The 16,321-nt window shown below is 35.5% G+C and overlaps 1 protein-coding gene across 1 annotated transcript in view; it reads left to right on the top strand.

Annotated features, from left to right (window-relative positions):
* The window catches only part of LOC114083011 (broad substrate specificity ATP-binding cassette transporter ABCG2-like), a 131,795-nt gene extending 117,581 nt beyond the window's left edge, over window positions 1-14,214 (top strand). The window contains 2 exon segments of the mRNA XM_071614014.1: window positions 13,623-13,708; window positions 14,067-14,214. Of these exon segments, the coding sequence (XP_071470115.1) occupies window positions 13,623-13,708; window positions 14,067-14,214 (234 nt within the window).
* The last annotated feature ends 2,107 nt before the right edge of the window (window positions 14,215-16,321 follow it).

Here is a 16,321-nt window from a genome sequence, read left to right as displayed (position 1 = left end):
GAATTGAAAAAAATTGGTAAAATATTCTTAGCCTGTGGGCTTATCCAAATAAGTGGCTGTTTTTGGTCTGTGAGCCATAGTTTACTGATATTGGTTTAAGTTTTTTATTTTATTTTATTTTATTTTATTTTAAGTACTGGGAATTTAACGCAGGAGGCTTTACCACTGAGAAACATCCCTAGAACTTTTTATATTTTATATTAAGACTGGGTCTTGCTAAGTTGGAAGGACCTTGCTAAATTGATGAGGCTGGCTTTAAACTGCAATCCTCCTGCCTCAGCCTCCCAGTTGCTGGGATTACAGGCATGTGTCACTATTTCTGACTCTGACATAAGGTTCTTAATCTTATATGATTTTTATTTCTTTAAGTTTTTGTAAATGGAGCTATTAAAAGTTTTAATGACTTCCTGCTGATAATGCTTTATATATTGCCTTATTGTATTTTAGTTATTTATTGCTGTGATTCCAACTTGACATTTAATGAGATGATATGTTGGGAACATATTGCAATGAATGGATTACTTGAAAATGAGGTTTTTGTTCATTTATATCTACTTGACAACATTACCACCAATCTCTCTAAGCTTCATTGTTTCCACTTGCATATTAAACATTTGACTATGCATTAAATTTTTAATTTGTTATAATACAAGCTACAAACATCCCTCAGAACACACTATGAGAAATGTTATTTAAGTATATCTGAACCAGGGCAGAATGATGTAGTTGGATAATTTCTTTCTTTTATCTGTTTTGAACAGAGACCAGAAGACAGATGCACAAATCTCATAGATCCATTTACTCTGTTTTGAAATGTACACTTTGCTCAATGGCTTTTTTTTTTTTTAATGCAAGAATAAACAACACATGTGAACCTTGTAGAGACATCAGCATTGATCTGGGAAGCTTGACTAGATGAAAGAAAGAGCTGAAACTGAGGGTTTTGGAAATATGACAGTGGAATGAATTCCTGAAACTACCCCAAAATTTGTCTTATTAGCAAAAGAATTTTAAGGATATCTCATATGTGAAAGATTTCAATAATCTTCTTTCCTGAGTCTGTTCCTTACAATTATTCTTTACAGATCATGGTTCTTTACTTTGCACCTTGGCTGCCATTTTTCCAACTGTCCATTACAAATTAGTTCATGGCTTGATATTGTTGTAATATTGAGATTTAAAAAAAAAAAAAAAAAAAAAAAAAAAAAAAAAAAAAAACTTTTACATTTCCAAGATAACTGGAAAGGTGTTTTGTTTTCTTTACTTCCCCACCTTCTGTATTATTATAGTTAACCCATGTATAATACTAAGAATAATTCCTCACATGTATTCTAATATAACCCTTGACCTTATGCCCACTGAAGCATCCTTAAGAGATTTTTATTCTAAGAGCAAATGTAATATTGCTCCATTTTCTCTGGGAGACATTCACACAGACTGAATAGGTGAAGATGGGTGATAAAGGCAAAGAATTGGCAGGTCAGGTGTGCCGCGTTAACTGTAGGTCTCAATGGTTGGTATTGAAAGACAACAATGTCAGAGGAGATGTCACTGAAGCACTTGGATGCCCCCAGGTGGCCAAAGTGCTTTGGTAACTGTGACAATGCTCTTTTTTCCTGTGCAGGTGGGAATTCTGAACAGTTTGAATAGGTGCATATCACCACTTACTTATCATTCAAAATTCCATTGATAAAATTTTTGAGTGGTATTAAAATTTTACTTATCTCTTCATTTTGCAGTGATCAAGATCAAACCCTAAGTCTGGTAAATGCTAGGCAAGCATTCTGTAGCTTAGCTACATACCCAGCGCCAAAATTTCATTTATTTCTAACAATTGGAGTGAAGTCATCCAGTTTTAATTTGAACTCCTTGAAATATAAAATTGTGCACATTCACTGGCATGAAACATGAGAATTCAGTTCAAGTCAAAAGTCTTATATTGTTCCCAAAATATCTTCTTCAAATGACTTTCTCATGCTATTAACCTATGTGACATTTGTGGACAGTGCCTGGTGGACACTGGGAAGAATGTTAGCTTTTCTGGTCATCTGCTCCCTTGTCCTGTCAGTACCCAAAAAACAGTATCCTTACATTTTCAATTTTAACTTAGAAAGTGTCTAATAACAATCACTGTTTGATAATTCCTCAGTGACTATGTTCAATCCATTTAACATGTATATTTCAGTGGAGAGATTTGATTAGGTAATAAAAAGACTTAATTGTAATTGAAACTCTTTCCTTTCATTTTTCACTTTTCTTTTTGAATAGATAACTTCTACATTTGTTGTGGGACTGGTTACAGGCATCATGTTCATTTTGCTGAGGGATATTTGTTCTGAAATCCACAATAGGTAAGTAAATTTCGATCTCCATTTTGTGAAAATGCCATCATTTTGTTTAAGCTCATGAGCATCCATTAGGATTTCAAATTTATGACATTACAGGGTGAACATTGCTATTTTATTATGGGATAAGATTAGTTAGTGTATTGAAAACTGAATGGAAGAGTTAATTTTCAGTTTCAAAAATGTATATACGTGTGTGGTGGTAAATTACACACATCACATACACATTCTAAACACTTTAAAGTGCACAGTGACATCAAATACATGCATGTTGTCACTGGTCAACACCATCCAACTCTGACCATTTGTTTATCTTCTCAGGTGGAATCTTCAACCCACCTTAGAGTAACTACCCACACCCATCATTGTCACCTCTACAACCATCTGTAATTTTCTTGTTCTGAATGTGGCCATTGTAGAAATCTCACCAAGGTGAAGTTATACAATACTTGTCTTTTTATGATTGCCTTATTTTCCTGAGCATAGAGTCCTCAAGTTTCTTCTAAATTGTAGAACATGTTTTAATTTCTTTCCCTTTTAAGACAAAATTGTATGTAAGTATAAACTATATTTTATTTATGCACTCATCTCCTGCTGAAAATCTGGGTTGCTTACACCTTTTGTCTATTGGAATGATGTTGCTATGGGTGTACACACACCTGCTTGAATCCTGCTTTCAACCGTATCTTGGGGCAGATACCCAGCAGTAGAATTCCTGGATCATGTTGTAAGTTTTTTAAATTTTTTCAAGACCTGCCAAAGTCTCTTCTACTGCATTTATCATTCTTACCAACAGCACACAGAGTTCCAATTTTTTCACATTCTCACCAAAATTTACTATTTTTTTTCTTTTTAAAAAACAGAGATCCACAGTCTCTTTGGAGAAATGTTTGGTTTAAGTTCTTTGCCAATTTTGAAATTGTTTTGTTTGGTTTTGGGTGTTTTGTTGTTGATGATGATTGAAATTCTTCATATTTAGGGGATTTTCATTCCTTTTCAGATATATGATTTAGATATATTTTATCCCATTCTGTAGGTTTCTCTTCACTGAGTTCATAATGCCTTTATGCAAAGATGGTTTTGATTTTGAAATAATTCAGTTGATATGTTTTCTTTGGTGGTAATGAGACAGTTTCCTCAATTTTTGTATTTGTGTGACTTGAGAGTGTAGGATATGTGGATGGGAATGTGTTGTTCCTGACTCTTCTATGTAAAGCACTCTAGTCAATGTTATGATCCTTTCTAGTTTTGGTCATAATGTGCCCTTAACTCATCCCATGATGACATTTTCAACATCTGCCTCATGTTCTAAACAGATTCTCAACATCTCAGAACTCAGGATTCTCATCATAATTCATGTATGGAAAACCATTCCTTGCTAGGCGCTGGGCTCCATGCTTTATGATTATGGCTATGTTACCTCACAAGGCCCAAAGGCCAGAGGAGTGAATGATCTCATCTCCATTTTACTGTTGAGAACAGTGGAGCTTGGTTTTTGCCTTAGGAGCTGATGATAATTCAAATAATGAGGAGATGGTGTTTGTTGTTGGGTTTTTTTTCGGGGTGGGGGGCGGTCCTGGGGATATAACCAGGGACTCCTAAGCCTTGAGTCACATTCCTAGCCACTTCCCATTTTTTATTTCTTTAAAATTTTGAAACAGAGGATCACTAGGTTGCTTAGACCCTTCTTAAGTTGCTGAGGCTTGTCTCAAACTTGTGATCCTCCTTCCTCAAACTTTAGAGTCACTGGGAATTTGGCATGGGTCACTACACCTTTTGAGAAGGATTTGAGAAAAAGAAAAAGATTAATTTATTATTTTGTTATCATATGAGAAAATAGTAGACTAATATTTCCAGAGCTATTGTCTTCTGTACAGGGAGAACAAAGGACTATTAAAGGAAAATTCTGGGACAAACTCATTATGTGCCCCTTAAAAATATGCATAATGTACACATGGTGCTTGAGGTAGCTTTTTGTCAGAACTGTTGGTACCAGTTCCCAGGTCTGAACATCTTAATGACAGGGATTTTCTTATTCTTCTTGTTAATAAGCTGAAGGACACAATAACCATGCCTGAGACTGGAAGAATGTTATTCTTGATTCCCCACAGATAAGGAAGGAAAGAAGGAAAAGAAAAAAATGTCATTTTTTAAATAAGCCTTCTGCTTTTGAGTAGCAAGACGCATAATAAAAACCTAAAATGAACCCCAGATATAGGCCAATTGTATTTTTTTTAATTTTTTAATTCTAATTTGTTATATGACAGCAGAATGCAGTACAATTCTTATTACATACATAGGCAAATTCTTCATATCTCTGTTTCAAAATATATTCACTACATTTGTGTCTTCATACTTGTATTTTGGATAATGATGTCCATCTCATTCCACCATCATTTCTACCCCCATGTCTCCTCCTTTCCCCTCCCGCCCCTTTACCATATCTAGAGTTGTGTATTCCTCCCATGCTCCCCCTCACTACCCCACTATGAGTCAGCTTCCTTATATCAGAAAAAAACATTCAACAATTCGTTTTGGGAGGTTAACTCACTTCACTTAGCATTATATTCTCCAACTCCATCTCTTTACCTGCAAATGCCATGATTTTATTCTCTTTTATTGCTGAGTAATATTCCATTGTGATGACAGCTAAACAAATTAAGAAAAAGTTGTATTTTTTTTTTAAAAATTAAATCTAGTAATCCCACTTCAGTGTATTTACACAAAATGTTTTAATTCAGTTAGTTGAAGAGGAATCTGCACTCCCGTGTTCATTGCAGCACTGTGCAACAGTCAATTCAGGAATCAATTCAAGTATCCATCAGATGAGGAATGAATAAGGAAAATGGGTGTATGCCCAAAGGAATACTGTTTAGCCTCAGGAAAAAAAATTTACCATTTTTTGACAACATGGATGAAATTGGAGAGAACATTATGCTTAAATAAAATAACCCAAAGAGATACAAAAACCACATGTTATCACTTATGTGTAAATTCTGACACTATTGGACTCTTAAAACAGAGTAGAATAGGGGGTTCCAGAGACTATAATATGCAGGAAATGATGTGATGAAAGTCAAAAGTACAACTCTCAGTAAGGCAAGAAGGAAAGGTTTTGCTTTCTTTTGAGATATATTCAGCAGGTGGTGAATGCAGCAAATAATAATATACAATTCAAAATTAGTAAGTTTCTTCAGTCCTCCCTAAGTTGCTGAGGCTGGCCTTGAACTTGTGGTCCTCCTGCTTCAGACTTCTGAGTCCTTGAGAACAAAGGTGTGCACCACCACACCCAGGTAGCATTGTATTCTTGAAACATAATGTCACTGTATGTCCCACATACAGTATGTATGAGTATAATTTGTCAATCTTTAAATAAGAATAAATCTGATCTATATTTAGGTATGACACATGGATTGCCACCTTGAAAAGCACTGGATGCATTTTACATTTTTAATAATAAAAACATTTATCATAAAGTAAATCATCTTCTGTATTAGGAAGAATTTCACTGTCTCCTTTTACAGAGTTATGAATATTACTGTATTGTTAATTGTGAGACAATAAACTTAATTGAATATTTTCTGTCCAATGGTTTTAAATTGACATTCAGCTCGATATTAAGTCTACTAAGTACTAAAAGTTATATAGCTGGTTGTCTCTTGGGTCTCTCAATTTTCTGTTTCTTTTAATTGTTGTGTGAACTTTCATATTTAAAACAGCCAGAACCCTTAGTTCTTTAAATGTAAGATAATATTTGTGTAGAGAAGTCATGTTGTGTCATAACTTTATGTGGGTGAGAAGCAGTTGTGGAAAAGTATGGCCTTATGTGGGTGACTTGAGGTGACACAGAATGTTTATTTTGATGGAAAGCACACATTCACATAAACTACCTGAATGAAGTGAAATTCATTTACTGCTTGCATGTAGGATACCTGTTGAATAAGTATTCAGTTTGGGAAATGTGTGGATGATGTATGGGTTTCAAATAAACTTTGTCATGTGGCATGAGAAAAAAAAAATATGTCAATGGACTCTTACCTTTAAGGTATTGTTCACTTTTGTTTACATTTTTTGAAAAGTTCTTTTGTAGCCGCATGTTGTGCCATATGCCTTTAACTCTTGCAGCTTAGGAGGCTGAGACAGGAGGATCACAAGAAGTATCTCAGCAAAAGCGAGGCACTAAGCATCTCAGTGAGAACCTGCATCTAAATAAAATACAAAATAGGGCTGGAGATGTGGCTCAGTAGTCGAGTGCCCCTGAGTTCAATCCCTGGTAACCAAAAAAAAAAAAAAAAAAAGTTTCCCTGTTTTTAAGTCATTTGAAGGATGCACACATTCTCTCTTCACATGTTTACACCATTATCCTCTGTGTCAGTTTAGTTGTCTGCTTAGCCAAGGAAGCCCATCCCTGTTTCAAGGATGTTGTCGAGCTCCCACGGAATCCTTATTTCTGTTGAAGTTTAACTTAACTGAACACTTTGCTTGCTAACCCTCAATTATTTTACTGAGATGTACATATTAATATTCTTCATACAGGTGATTGAATTCATTTTCATTATGAAAAAGCATCAGTTTGATGTCCTTTTTATCACTTTGGAAACTCCATAGGCTACCCACCTCAAGGATGGTGTCCAGGCTTTCTGATGTCTTATGTGGGTGCCCTCCACTCTCTGGCATTTTCCTCCACATGCCCTATTCTCTTGTTACTTCACTTTAAAACCAAATTGGGTAATTGAATGCCTTAACCCTTTGGAGCTTTAGTTCACTTAATGTTTCTCTTCATATATTAGGAATTATACTCAGCATTTTTGTGAGTTAAACTGAAGATGAGAGTATTTTTCTAAGTGTTAGCTCAGGCTGTAATAGCTAAGCACCAGACTCAGTAACTTACATGAGGAAACTTCATTTTGTTTCAATTGTACAGTCTGGGAGTCTGGGATCAGAGCCCCCTTCCAGCAGGTCAGGCTTCTGTGAGTGTCCCTCCCTGCCTGGAGAGGGCTCCTTCCCTCTGCATCTCTCATAGGACAGAGTGTCTGGTGTTCCTTCCTCTTACAAGGGCACCAATCACATCACAAGGGCTCCACCCTCATAACTTCATCTAAACCTTATACTCCCCTAAGGACATACTTCCCAGTACTATGGCATTGGGAGTTATTTATTTAACATAAATTTTATTGAATACAAGTCAGTGCACAGCAACCACACAGAAATTTCAATATGTGCTATAGTGTGGAGTAACTGGGGCACCACTGAGGACACACAGGGAGAGACCTGTTGGGGTGATGCTTTCCTGTCTGTTTAAACTGGAAGAGTTCTACTTTTCAAAAAAAAAAAATTCTTTGATGTTCCATTATTTCTGGAAAGAGTTCTGGAGGAAGAAACGAACCTAGCAGTGTGACTTGACTGAGCTGCTTTTATTCCCATTCTTTCCTGACAGAGCACTGAATCTCTTCTACCTAATGTCCTACCAGTGTGGCTTCAGCAAATGGATGGTGCAGCACTTTGTGCTCCAGAAGAAGCGTTTTGTGTGAGTTGGCCTCTATTTGGGGAAGGGGCACTGTTGGCTGGTGGGCAAACTGTTTCCTTCCTGTGCTGGTCCAGGGATTTGATAATGGGGATTGCTTGAAAATTTCTTTCCTTTTCATTACTATTCCATTCCTTATTATTTACATTGAAATTTAAAATGTATATATTTGTCATGAACAGCATAAGCTTTTAAAGTATATATAAGGATTACCAATATTAATTGAGAAAAGCAGTCTTTTTTGTCTTTATACATGAACTTTGGGGTTTTTTGCATTACAATTCTTAAAACACACATATACCACAATTTTTCATATCTTTGTTTGTATATAAAGTAGGTTGAAAACCAATTCGTGTCTTCATACATGTATTTTGGATAATGTTGCCTAAAGAGGGGTGAACCGGCCCAGGTTGGAAATGGAGCAGGTGGAAAAGAGTTTGGGGGATTTTCAGCTACATTGGAGTCTTGGAGGGTCTTGACATCACCTTCACATTGCGAAGTGAGGAAAAGATAGTCCCTTGTACCACCGAGATTAGTCCTTTCTTCCCGTGGAGCCAGCCTCAGAGGGAAAGCAGAGTCTCTGAGGAGAGTGAGGAGATGCAGACTCTGCATCACTGAAAGGGTTATGTGGGGCCAGAGTGGGCAGTAGCAGGAGAGGTGATGATGCCCCATGGGAGCTGCACCTGAGGGGGGAAGGCCTACGAAATCAGCCCAGGGCTTGTGGGCAGCTGCAGGGTTAGACCTGGTGGCAGCAGGAGTCTATACAGCAGCATCTCCTCTGGGCTCTCCTTTGTAAACTAACCTGGCGTGTTGGTATATATTTGTATTCTATAGACATGAGTCCACCAGTGGGTATTACAGAGTGTCATCTTATTTCTTTGGAAGTCTGTTGTCTGATTTGCTACTCGGGATGTTCTTGACAAGTTTTGTATGTATTTGTACACTATACTTCATGGTCGATAAGTAACAAGACAAAGAGGATGTGTCTTTACTCTTGGATATGTGGAGAAGTTTACTTTGCTTTGCAAACATGTTTTGGGTTCCCAATACTGTAAAACAAGCTATAAGGGAGAAAGCACATCTCTACTGTATATTCTCTAAAACAGCTATTCAGTATGCACATGCTTTTCCAGACTTTTTCTAAATGAACTTTAAAAACTACTTATAAAACTATAATTTACCTGTTGCCACTTATGAAATAATACAGATGCTGTGTGTCTTACACAAACATAGACTGACTTTTTTAAACTATTTGAAATTGTGCTAGAGGAGCTGGAATATTTATTGTCTTTTTCTACTGTTTTTCTCTCTCTACATGTATCTCAATATAGATAGGAAATGTAGATAGGCAGTAACATCTATAGTATGTGTAGATACACATAGAGAGGGACAAAAGCATTCATACACATATATTCTCTCCCTGTTCACTTTATAAATGAGAGTAAGATGGTAACTTGGGGGGTTATTGATCTAATGAAATTACTTGTTTGATGAAGTAGACAATATCATTTGTGCATTATGCTCTGGCTTCACCCCAGACTTATTGAATTATCATTTATACATATATTTTACAGATAAATACCCACCCCCTCCACACACACACACACACACACACACACACACACACATTCACACACACCAAAAATTTATTTTACAACAAAGTATAGAATTTGAACCAATGATGGAGTTTACAACCTTCTGTTTTACAAATAATATGTATGGCATAAGAATTAGGCATGGGATCTAGAGCCCTAGATTCCTCATCAGTGTTCTTGTACCTGTTCCTAAATCCTCAGATCATGTGACACAGAATATTAACTCATGAAAATTATAAAGTAGTTTAAGAAACTTAACAGCCCTATTCTGAACCACAGAACCCTACAGCAATTTGTCTATAAGGACTTAAATCTGAAAATACATCCTCTCAATTATGTGATGGAAGCAATGAAATTGATGACCTATGGTGTTGGAATAGTGGGTGACTTTTTTGTCCTGTTAGAACTGTTTTCTCAATGTTATACTGATATTGGCACAATAAATATTCCCTAATACACAGGGAGCTACACTGGACTAATCCCTTCTTTTTCTATGAATTCAAGCCAGCAGTAGAGACTTTTTTCATCATGTTCTTAACCCTCTTGGCAGTGGCTTTTTCATCCATTTCCATGACCCTGGCCATAGTAGCAGGACACACTGATGGAAATACTGCAAACCATATCATGGACTCCTATTTTACATTTCTGATGGTGAGTGTGTACTGTGCTTCTCTGGGATGTACTTTCTCCCTTGTTTGTTCTGCACCTTCCTGTCAGGTAAAACCAGATTTGAGGATTTGGTAGATGGGACTCTTATACTCTCAGGAGGCCACAGACTGAAATATCGTTTACATTAGAGAAGAAAATTTTCCTCCTTACTCTTATCTAGTCTCTTTTGCTGGTTTCTAATGTACTTACTTAACTTAGGCACCATGTTCTTACTAATGATCTTTTAATAGAGACTTTTTGGTGACATATTATGAAATCTTGATAAATTGGAACTTCAGAAAACTTAGCTGATTCCCTCACAAACACACAGCTCTCTGCCTGCCTTTCAGCCTGGTGTAAGAGAACTGCCGGCTGTGTAAGCACTAAAGCTGGTTTGGTTGGATTCACTACTCCCCAAGGTGAAAGTGAAGCTCCATGAGAAGTGTAACAATGGTCTAGTTCCTATACTCTTGCATTTTGAAAATGTTTTAAAATTATTGGAAATTCTAAAGTCCATGTAAGAGATTCTCATGATCCATTGTTCTGGATCCTGAGAATCTCTTACATCAATATATTTTTCTTTCATTTTTTTTTTAGAATAAAAATATAGGTTACTAAGTCTTAATCATTTATGCTCTCAAAATTAGCACAAACATAAATGAATCAACAGATAAACAGAATAAATGTCCACATTCCATCCACCACAACATCAGCTATAGAGACATGCTCAAATTACAGTAGGAAGAGATGTCTTCCATTGACACTTACAAAGCACATACTCTCTATTAAAAACTGCTTATTATTGAGTTATAATTATTCATAATATTAGGGTTTATTTTGGCATAACCATTCAAGAATGGCTTAGCACATACTCTTGCCAAAGTTTAGTTCTCTGTTTCTGAATTTGGCAACTACCAATAAATATCATTGAGAAGTGATAAGTCTTATTTATATTTCATCTACTGTAAAGGAAATGCACTTCAATTTTTTAAAAAAAGATGTTTTGTTTGATTTATTGATACTTTGATTTTTTTAAAGTCTCCATGTAGAATTTTAAAAGCCAGTCATAAAATTGCATTTTATTCAGAGAGGCCATATTATTCATCAGGCACTTGGTAGGTCAAGTCTGATGTTGCAGGCACACCAGCACTCTCATTGGTGTGCATATCCCCACACACCTCATGCCAGTTAGGACAAGAGTGAGGTGGAATTCAGCCTGTCATCTTATTCATCTCCAATATTCCTTCCTGAGTCAGCATTGTTATACTGCTTTGTCTAGCATTAAATGGAGGGATTTACCACATTTTCTGGTGCACTACACTGCATTATTTAGTTTGTCAGTTCTAGCCTTTGAAAAACCTGAAGCCCACAATTCTGAAGCCCAATTTAATATTAACATCATGAATATAAAATGTAAACATTGTAAATAACAACACTTATTAACATATGGGAGTAGAGAGGGGTATGTGATGCTCAGGAATATTCTTGCATATGTTCCTAGATTTTCAGGATTATTACGGGCAACACATGGTAGGGATATAATTAGAATAGTGAGCACAGTAAGGTCCATAAATACATGCATTCTGCATTCTAAGATGCAATCAACCACAAACAGAAAACTTACAAAACAAGAATTGTGTGTGTACTAAATATGTACAATTTTTCTATTTTTATTCATTATTCCCTAAACTACTTAGTATATATTGTTATATGTACATGGTAAAAACTACACACATAGCATTTCTATGCTATTACACAATATGATAAATGTGGAGGTGATTTAAAATATAAAGGATACATATATTTAAAGTATAAACAATTTACTTGGGATTGCATGTAAGCATTATGCTATTTAAAAATAAAGGGACTTGAGCATCTATAGGTTTGGGTATCTGTATGCATGGATTCTGAACCTGGGCTCTCCAGATACCAAGAGACAAGTATACTTCTTAATCTTCCATTATATACAGTTGCAGAGGAAGTTGAGGACAAAGAATTGACCATTAAGGGTCTTCCAGATAAGTGAAATATACAACATAGTTTATAGTATATTTTCCTTAACTTAAAACAATAAATAGTCTTAGCCATGCAGAAGTTTGAACATGCAAAGGAAGGCTAATGTATAGAATAAGTGCAAAAATTTCAAGAATTGTTCCTAGCAGAAATGTTTAGAGGATTGTAGAATTCTTGGAAAGCATCTTCTTACAATTCTTCTTGAAATCCTTGGACTGTTCTAATTTGTACTTTTTCTCTGTGTAGATTCTTTTGGGTAGGTCATGGTATTTTGGAACCAGGACAATTCAATTCTCATGGGTTCAGTACTTCAACATTCTTTTTTATGGCTTTATGGTAAGCTGTCCTTTTCTGACCTTATGAGTGTGTCTCCAAGATGGGAACACAGAAAATAAAACCTACCCATTTTACATTCCCTGGTATGACTTGTGACCATATCCCACCCAAGTATTTCCTTTCAGGAGAAATGGATGAGGAATCTCTAATAGCCTTCATTAGTACAAGGTCAGGAAGTCATCTGGGGTTTTCCTTCTGTCATCCTGTTGTTTGAGGGTGAGAAAGGGTGGGGAGAATAAATCTCATAGTAAAGCAAAAAAATTGACTGATGCAAAACATTGTTTCTATTCAATAAGGAAATGAGAAGATAGGAGACTAGAATACATAGATCATGTTGAAAGGGGAAGTATAAGAGAAACAAAGGCTATGTAACATTCAACCCTGTTTAGCAAGCTATTCAACGAAAAAGAAATGGTGCCTTAATACAGTGTAACCAAGAGTCTACTACCTATCATTATGAGTGGTTTTAATGAAAAGAACAAGAAATGTCATTACAATAAGTCTTCAGTATTTAATGAACAACAATGTATCATTAGAATTATAAGGTTGTAGGGTGACATAGGGAGAGCAGGAGGAAGGGGCTATGAGGTTATCTAGCAAGAGTTCTTCCTTCTTGGCTAATTGGAAACAACATCCCAACCCTGGATCTCTTGATTAACAACTTCAGTCACTTTGTTGTGACAGACTGCAAATATGAAACGTGGTTTGTCTTTAAATATCATAGTAAGTTTAATAAACTAACTCCAGAAAAGCAAAGGCCAAATGTTCTGTTCAATATGCAGATACTAACCCACTATTAGGGACAATAGAGGTGAAGAATAGAAGTCGATTGGAGTAGACAAATGGAAATGGAGAGAAGAGACAGAAGACGGTAATAGAAAGTACAATAGAATTAATTGGACATAACTTTCCTAGCTTTGTATTTGAATATATGACCAGGGTAACTCTGAACATGTACAACCATAAGAATAGGCCCCTAATTAGAATAAGCTGTACTCTGTGTATGTATAATATGCCAAAATGTACTCTACTCTCATGTATATCTAAAAAGAACAAATAAAAAATTACTATAAAGACTAAACTTGAGGATTCAATTGTGACAATTCTTCGAAAAGTTTTTGAAACTTAAAACCATCATGCCTTGCTTTTTGTGTTATATAGGCTTTGCAGCATAATGAGTTTTGGGGAAGAAATTTCTGTCCAACACTGAATATAACAAACGACAATCACTGTCCTGGCTATGTAATGTAAGTGTGTGTCCAGTGTCATAAGGATTTTCCTTTTTCTGCAGTGAGATTCAGCAAGTCCCTTGGGCTGTGACTGTAAACTTGGCTGAGCTCATTAAGCCTTCTTCCCCTCCTCTTAAATGAATATGATAGCTATACCTCTTTGGATCATTTTATGGATTAAGTAAGATATTATATGCAAGTTGCTTAGCATAGTATCAAGTAACATGGCTGCATTCAATGACTGATAGCTATTGTATGTGAAGGAATAATTTTGAAGATATTGTTAGTCCATAGGTTTCTTTTAAGGAAAAGCAAATAAATTGACCAAAATTTCATAGATGCCAGGAGTAAAGTTATATTTTCTGCTTAATTTCAGATGTTCTGGTGAAGAATTCTTGTTAATGCAGGACATGGATCTCTCACCTTGGGGCTTATGGAGGAATCATGTGGCTTTGAATATTCTGATATTTATCTTTCTCATAATTGCCTACCTAAGAATGTTATGCCTTAAAAGAAATTCTTAAATTTCACTTTTCTTTACTGCAAATTATTTTCACATTTAAAAAGTACCTTAATTTACTTTAAGTATCTAATAATTTTTTTTTGTCTTTTGTTCAGTTCCATCGCACTGTTGATCAGGAAAAATTATTTTCAACAGAAAATCAAAAAACAACAAAATGAATTATGCGTCAAAGAACAAAATCCAAAATCTAATGCTATTTCATATTGTATTAATTTATCTCAACAGAATGTAAGCATTAGGAAGAATTCAGGCTAATTTATTGACCTGAAAAAGGAGAACTTGCCTCTAGAAACTCATAACAACTTTCCATTATCGCTGGCATCAGGATCCCCATGCACAAAATGAGTAGGCAGGATAGTAGCCCTCCAATTTTAATAGTCTATGAATCTACCATTAAATATGATCTGCCATTAAATAAATAAAATGTGTAAATGTTGTATTAGAAGTATGAAACTTGAATTATTCTGGAAAATCAGTGCTTCTTCTGGAGTAAAAAAAAATCCATGATGATAAAAAATCACATCTTGGATAAGGTAACTGAGGGTGGTGGAACTTACAGATATTCTTTGGTGGAATTGTAAAGATTTAGGGATCTTAACCGGAACACTTGGGCTGCTGGTGGAATTGAGGAACAGGGTCTAGGGGTGAGGCTCTTGTGCCATTTCTGGAACATTCTGCCTCTGAATATTCACTTCATCTCCTTGCATGTCTCAGTGGTATATATCTGGCTGCATAAGAATCTCCTGAGGGCTTTGTTAAGACACAGATGTCAGGTCCTGCCCCTCCCACTACAGGAGCACCTGCAGAGGTGCCTCCATGAAGAACTTGTCAGGGTTGATTGTGACCTTTTCCAATGTTCTTTCAGCTCTGAAAATGTTATGCTTATGGTTTAATAACTTGGATATCTACACAAGATCTTCCCAACATTTGTACACTGAATTTATTTCTGTATTCTCCCTTAATTCTTTACTTGTAGCAGAGAACTATTTACCAGTACTATGAATGTGTCTTTAAAACTTCTCTTTTATTGAAGGGAAATGTAACAAAAAGTACAGTTCATTGAGTTAGTATCAAAATAAGGCACATGTGTAGCCATGTGCCAGTCCAGGTCAAGAATTAGAATGTGAACAGCACAGAAGACCCTGCATGCACCTTCCCAGTCACTGCATCCTCTTCTTTCATGGGAGGCTTTTGAAATGATCCATGTATGTTCCCCTCTCTTGTTATCAGAACATCACTGCTGCTCAGGTTTGTGGGTTATTTGTTTGTTTGATTGTTTCTTTGTGCACAGGCACAAAAGTCTCTTAAGTCTCTCTTATATTTTTAATAAGCTTTTAATATTTAAATAATTTTATATTTACAGAAAAGCTGCAAAGATAGTGTGAAAATTTCACATGTGACCTTTGCCCAGATTCCCTTAATGTTAACTTTTTATATTCCAAGTTTCACCAGTCAAAGGTCAGAAATGAACCTTGAAACATCCTTGTTGATCAAACTGCACAGTTGTTTCAGATTCCACCACATTTTTTTTTTTTTACAAATATTCTTTTATTGTACTGGGATCCAATTCAGGACATCACAATGTGTCTGGCTCCACTTTTCAGAAAGAAATATAGGAATGATGGAATCTAACAAATTGCCAGATGTAGACCCCTGCTACTGTGGTGTTTTGGAACATCATTTAGTCACCACTGAATACCTTGCCATACTGCTGAAATGTCAATCTAGGGGCATGGCTGTTGATGTTTATCTTTTCTTTAAATAATATTTTTTTAACATTTGAATAATGCATCTTATAACAAAGTTTTACCAAGTTATTATGTAGATATCAAGGTCAATTAATTTTTTTCTATTTTTCATAGAATTTTTCCTTTATCTGTATGATACAGTTCTCTATATACATATTTCATTACACAGAAAGGAATACATATCCATATTTATATAAATGTACACCTGCCAGTTTAAAAACAGCCCAAATTATCAATATCTTCTTTTAAAATTATTAATCATTAAAGTGGACCATAGCTTATTTATTCTTTGCACTATAATTGCCTTTTAATGTACTTTTTATTGTGGCAACAAACACACAATAGAATTATCATTTTTTT

This window comes from Marmota flaviventris, chromosome 7 (genome assembly GCF_047511675.1).
Source record: "Marmota flaviventris isolate mMarFla1 chromosome 7, mMarFla1.hap1, whole genome shotgun sequence".
Lineage (NCBI taxonomy): Eukaryota > Metazoa > Chordata > Mammalia > Rodentia > Sciuridae > Marmota > Marmota flaviventris.
This window is presented reverse-complemented; position numbering and strand designations above follow the sequence as displayed.